General features: G+C 54.4%; 1 protein-coding gene across 1 annotated transcript in view; it reads right to left on the reverse strand.

Moving 5' to 3' along the window:
• Positions 1–1,501: 1,501 nt before the first annotated feature.
• Six3 (SIX homeobox 3) overlaps positions 1,502–5,309 on the reverse strand; it is a 4,160-nt gene continuing 352 nt past the window's right edge. Inside the window, exons 2-3 of the mRNA XM_008823073.1 lie at positions 4,636–5,309; positions 1,502–2,975 (exon numbers count right to left, since the gene is read on the reverse strand). The exon at positions 4,636–5,309 is cut by the window's right edge and continues 1 nt beyond it. Coding sequence (XP_008821295.1) covers positions 2,783–2,975; positions 4,636–5,309 — 867 coding nt within the window. The 3' untranslated portion in view covers positions 1,502–2,782. The remainder of the gene's footprint in view (positions 2,976–4,635) is intronic.

Here is a 5,309-nt window from a genome sequence, read left to right on the forward strand (position 1 = left end):
TGTTCCCTGATGTCACTGGTCTAAGCACTTGCAGAAGTCTCTTTCCAACAATGCTAATCCTTTCCTTCCAACCCTTGGTTCTGGTTTGTTGGCTGCTCTGAGCCCATCCATCCATATGGTCCACAAGAAGGCTGCTACTTCTTTGGGTTCCCAGGCCCAAGCTCGGGATCGAGTAGGTGAGGTGCAGGTGACAAACGGCTCAGAATGGAGGCCCAAGCCTGGTGGAATGAATCTAGACCGTGTCTTTCCAAACGCCAATCACCTAGGTCAGTGCTGTCTGAAATGTAGCTGCCCTGGACCGTTTCCATAGGCAGTGAGCACACAGAGAGATTCTGACACTGCGTGCCAGGCCGGCTGGGGAGGTCGGCTGGATGCCCTGATTTGAAGTACGCACCCCCCTGTAGGAACCCTCCTCACCAGGCAAGCGCATGCGCTCTTATGCACCCAGGGCACCTCCAGGCCAGTCAGACCCTCAGTCCAGGCCCGCCCACGTAAACCCCCCTGGTGCTACCGGGAATAAGGACAAAGGAAATAGGAAGTCAAAATTAGTTTGGAAGCAGGCGCAAAATTCCAAGCACGTTTCTCCCTAATCCTCCTCGCTTGGAAACTGGACTTTCGAGTGAAGGCAAGTTTTCTGAAATTACCTCTTTGGCTCCTTCGCGAGCGCAGGACGCCCTGGCCCAGCCATCCTTCCATCCCTGGAAACCCTGCGGCCGCAGAAGGGCAGGCTAGCCTGGGGCCAGCAGTAACACTGGTTAGCAAGAGGTGGTGGTTTTGTTGTTGCTGCTGTTTTTCAGGTTTTCCGTGTAAACCCACTCTGAAATTTCTTAGGATCTCAAGGGACTCTGGGTGATCCCAAAAGACTAGGAAAAAAATTCAGGCAGCTAGATTCCGGAGCCTTAAGGCAAGTCACAAGGTCAGATAAGGCAGGTGGTAAGGGAGTTGGCGATGGGAAGTAATCCTGATTTTAGGCCCCGAAGTTAGAAAATTATCTCCTCTTTCGCTGCCCCCTGTTCTCTACCTGGGACAAGGTAAACTACCCCCTCCTTCAGATCCCCCAAAGCGACGAAGACAAAAATTTCAGCTGTGCTCAGGATGGATCGTGGATTAGGTGATCTTGTATATTTTCCCTTTTAAAAACTGAAGCAAGAACCAGAAGACTACCAAAACATTCCAAGCACCCACGAGGACCACGGGACGCTTCAGTTCCTGGGTGAACGGTGTCCCCGGAGATCTAGGCCTGATATCTCCCGCGGAAGAAACTGGTTATCCTAACGCCCTTCCCTCGCGCCCTTTCTGCTGTGATCCCGTTCCCTTTCCAAACAAGGGCCTGTTTCCCGCTTTTCACTCAACTTCAAGAAGCAGCTCAAACCCAGTTTGGCAGTCCCTCCCAGGCTTCAGCCGCGAGCCGAGCAAGAGAGGAAGGGGAAGACTGGGCGGCTGCACCCAAGAACTGTGGGACAGGGGCAGATAAAAACACCAGGCTCTGGGAGTGATAAGAAAATGGAGAATACTGTATTTGCTTTAGAAAGTTTTTACATATAGATAAACACACAGTTAAGATAACAGTAAAAGCGCCCTACGGGAGTGAGCGACACCTCCAAAGCAGCTAGGAAATACTTGAATAGCTTTTGCATAAGAATACTACGGTCTCACTCTCCGCTTTTGCTAGCGACGGGGTCCCTCTCTCTTCCAAACCCTGGCCACCTTGCCAGTCTCGACTCCCAAGTCGGCAGGGAACCCCGAGTGGGAGAAAGAACCCCCAAAAGGAAAGAGGTCAGCAGGGAGGGAGAGAGGAGAGAGGAGAGAGACAGAGAAAGGGAGAGGAGAAAAAGCAATATATACAGGCAATTTCTACACATATATTACAAACTGGGAAAATGACCAATCATTAAGATATACATAATTCATATAAAATTTTGAAATAAAAATAAAAATCTGTTACAGTCATAACTATTCTTTTTCCACATTTATAACCAGTACCCACACAGGCAGTGACAGTGGAGAGGGAAAGGTGCTTTACGAATAAAATGATTGTCTGCTGAACAAAAAACAGAGGATTGCATCTTGTTTGACCAATACTTGGACTTAAAAAACAGAAGAGAAGGGGGAAGGAAGAGCTAGAGAAGAAAAAAGAGAGAGCAACAAAAGGCAAGAAACATCTGCTATTTCTCTCGAGGAGTTTTTCTTTCTTTTTTAAACAAATTCCAAAAGGAGATGGCGGAGATTTTTTTTTCCTTTTGTCTGTTTTGCTTTTGTCGTCTTGTCATCGTGGTGGTTTTTTGTTTGTTTTTTTGTTTTTGTTTTGTTTTGTTTTTGTATAGTCGAACTCTTTAAATCATTTGAAACTAGAGAGAATATTTTCCCAGATACAAATAAATCGTCATGCAGGTGGGGTGCCCGGTCCGTGGCAACCAGAAGGAGAAGCTGTGCTTGTCCTAGAAAGTATTCAGTTGTCACCTCCTTTATGTTTTCTGTCCACAACATCAGCGTTTGTGACTGTCTGTAGGCGGGTCGAGGTCCTTTGGGGTGGCCTTGGTGGTAGATGATGGGGGATTGTTGATGGTTTGCGGTTAATTTGTTATTTTTCTTGGCTTATATATATATATATATTTGGCTGGGGTGGGAGTGTGTGTGGACTCGTGTGTTTATGATTGTGTATCCTGATTTCGGTTTGTTCTAGGGATGGAGTAGAAGAGGAGGAAGAGGAGGAGGGCTAGGAGGAGGAGGGGAAGCCGGAGAGGGAGGAGGAGAAGGAGGGGGAGGAGGGCGGCCTTGGCTATCATACATCACACTCCGAATCGCTGGAGGTTACCGAGAGGATGGAGGTGCCGGTGTCCGCGCGCTCCGTCAGGCTGGACACACTGGTGGTCGGGCTGGCCGCCGTGGACGGCGACTCTGCCGAGCCGTGCGTGGGGCAGCCGGGCTCGGTCAGCGAGCGCATGCCGCTCGGTCCGATGGCCTGGTGCTGGAGCCTGCGGGGAAGAGAGAGCCATGCCCGCCTTGACACAGTGGCCCGTCACCCCACTCCCTCTCACCGCAGAAAGCCTGGCCTGCCAGGGCCCGCTCTCCGCTCGCGCTGTGGCCTCCCCATCCCATGCCCTCTCTGGGCTCTCGGCTCCTCCAGGCACCCAGCTGTTCCTTGGTAGCCGCAGAGCCTTCCCAGTCCGGCTGGCGGCTCCCTTGCCAAGGGAAGCTTCTCAGAGGGGGACAGACTCAGAGGAGAGATAGAACCCCAGGCCAGCCTCCCGGTGAGACCTGCTCAGGCAGCCAAGGATGCAGAAGCAGACCTCAGGAGAAGAATTTTTTTTCCCTAGCCCCCAGAGCTCTCCCAACTGAGCCCGCCGCCTGGAGAACTGGGCTTTCCGCTGTGCCTCCGGCCCCTGGTTTTCCAAACACACACACCCAGTACTGCAGGGTTCTCAGTAGCCGTCTCTCCCGGGAGGACCCGCCGCTTTACTTTCAGAATCCCTGCGTAGAGCGCAGGATCCGGGGAAAGAGAAAATAAGGAAGCTAGAAGTTAAAGATGGGGGAAGAGGAAGAAAGAAAAAGGAGGAAAGAGGGGGCAGGAGAAAACAGAGTTATGCTGCCTCTTTCCTGGGCTACGAGCGACTGCCAGAACCTAGTGTTTCCAAGTTCTCCCTACAAGGAAGCCTTTCCCTGGCCCTGGCCGCTCCCCCCATCTGGCGAAAAGTGGGCTCCACAGGCAGGGGCGAGAGGGTAGTGGGCTTAGGCCTAGGCTACCTAAATCCAAACACACTCCAGAAACTTCAGCTAAGCTCCAGCCACTAGCAGCTGTCAGTAGCTGGGGGTTCCTGCTCCATGCGGTACACCAGGCCTAGAGCCTTTCAACCCGAGCAGGGTTGCATATGAGGGCTTTCACCCAACTTCTCCCGGATCTTCGTCCTTCCCTCGGGATTCATTTCCTCTCTCCTTTTTCTCCTTACTTTCTCCCAACCCAGCTTTAATGACCCATCAAGACCAGTACAACTTTGTCACTTTGTCACCAACTTGCCAGCAGAACTGCTCCTGCCGGCTTTGCTTTGCAACTTAGTGAACCAAAAGGGATGCCTCTCAGGTGGGGGTACAGGGGGACTTAATGCTCCAGCAGCATCGGGAGTGAGCACACACACTCACTGACACACTAGGCCGCTTCACTCCCAGTCTTCGGGGTCAAGGAAGGAGGCGCACTCACGGTGGCCTTTTCCCTTTGTGGCAGGAACTCTTTCCTCTCCTCAACCTTTATGGACTCCTCTGAGGCCTTTTTTTTTCTTTTGCTATGCATGGAAATAAAGATGCAATAGCAAGGAGGACTTTCCTTCCCTCCGTGTTTCCTAGCTGGGGCCAGGACCGGTGAGGATGCTAAGGCTCCACGGGCGGGCACTATGGGCTGAGGACACTCGGAGCCCCACGCACACTCACTCGGCTCTGATAAAAACAGCCCGTAAACCCACGGCCTGTCCTTGTTCCAGGCGCCCGGGACAAGCGGAAACTTTCTCCAACTGGCCGGAGAGTCCCGGCTTCTCCAGAGCTGGGCATCCCGTCCCTACCAAACCCCAATCGCCCACATTTCAACCCCTCTCCCCTTCCCTGGTCCCCAGAGGCTGTGGCCCAGCCTCAGTCCCCACCACTGACCTGTTCTTGGCTGCTGCGGCGCGATCGCGCTGCCGCCGGTTCTTAAACCAGTTGCCTACTTGTGTGGGAGTGAGGCCGGTGGCCTGCGCCAGTTCGCGTTTCTTGCTGGGGTTGGGGTAGGGGTCCTGCAGGTACCACTCCCGCAGCAGGCTCCGAGTCCGCTCCTTGAAGCAATGAGTCTTCTGTTCGCCGTCCCAGATGGTGCGCGGCAGCGGGAACTTCTTGCGCACGCGGTACTTGTCCACCGGGCCGAGTGGGCGGCCACGCAGCTTCTCGGCCTCCTGGTAATGCGCCTCGAGCCACATGGCCTGCAGCTTGCCGTGAGACTCCTTGGTGAACTTGTGGTTCTCCAGGATGTGGTACAGGTCGCGGAAGTTGCCGGTGTGGAAGGCAACCACGGCGCGCGCGCGCAGGATCGACTCATGTTTGTTGATGGCCTCGCACGCCCCGGGGGCCACGGGCAGCGACCAGAGGAAGCGGCCCAGCCGCTCGATGTCGCCCGTCTCCTCCAGCGTCTCGCAGACGCTGGCCACCTGCTCCGGCGAGAAGTTGAGGGTGGGCAGCTGGAACATGGACAACTCTTCCGGGGGGGCCTTGGAGCCGCCGCCGCCGCCGCCGCCGCCTGCTCCGCCAGCACCTCCGCCTCCCGCACGGTTCCCGCCGCCGCCGCCGCC

The sequence above is a fragment of the Nannospalax galili genome, unplaced genomic scaffold (genome assembly GCF_000622305.1).
Source record: "Nannospalax galili isolate Female #2095 unplaced genomic scaffold, S.galili_v1.0 scaffold286, whole genome shotgun sequence".
In the NCBI taxonomy this organism is placed as follows: Eukaryota; Metazoa; Chordata; class Mammalia; order Rodentia; family Spalacidae; genus Nannospalax; species Nannospalax galili.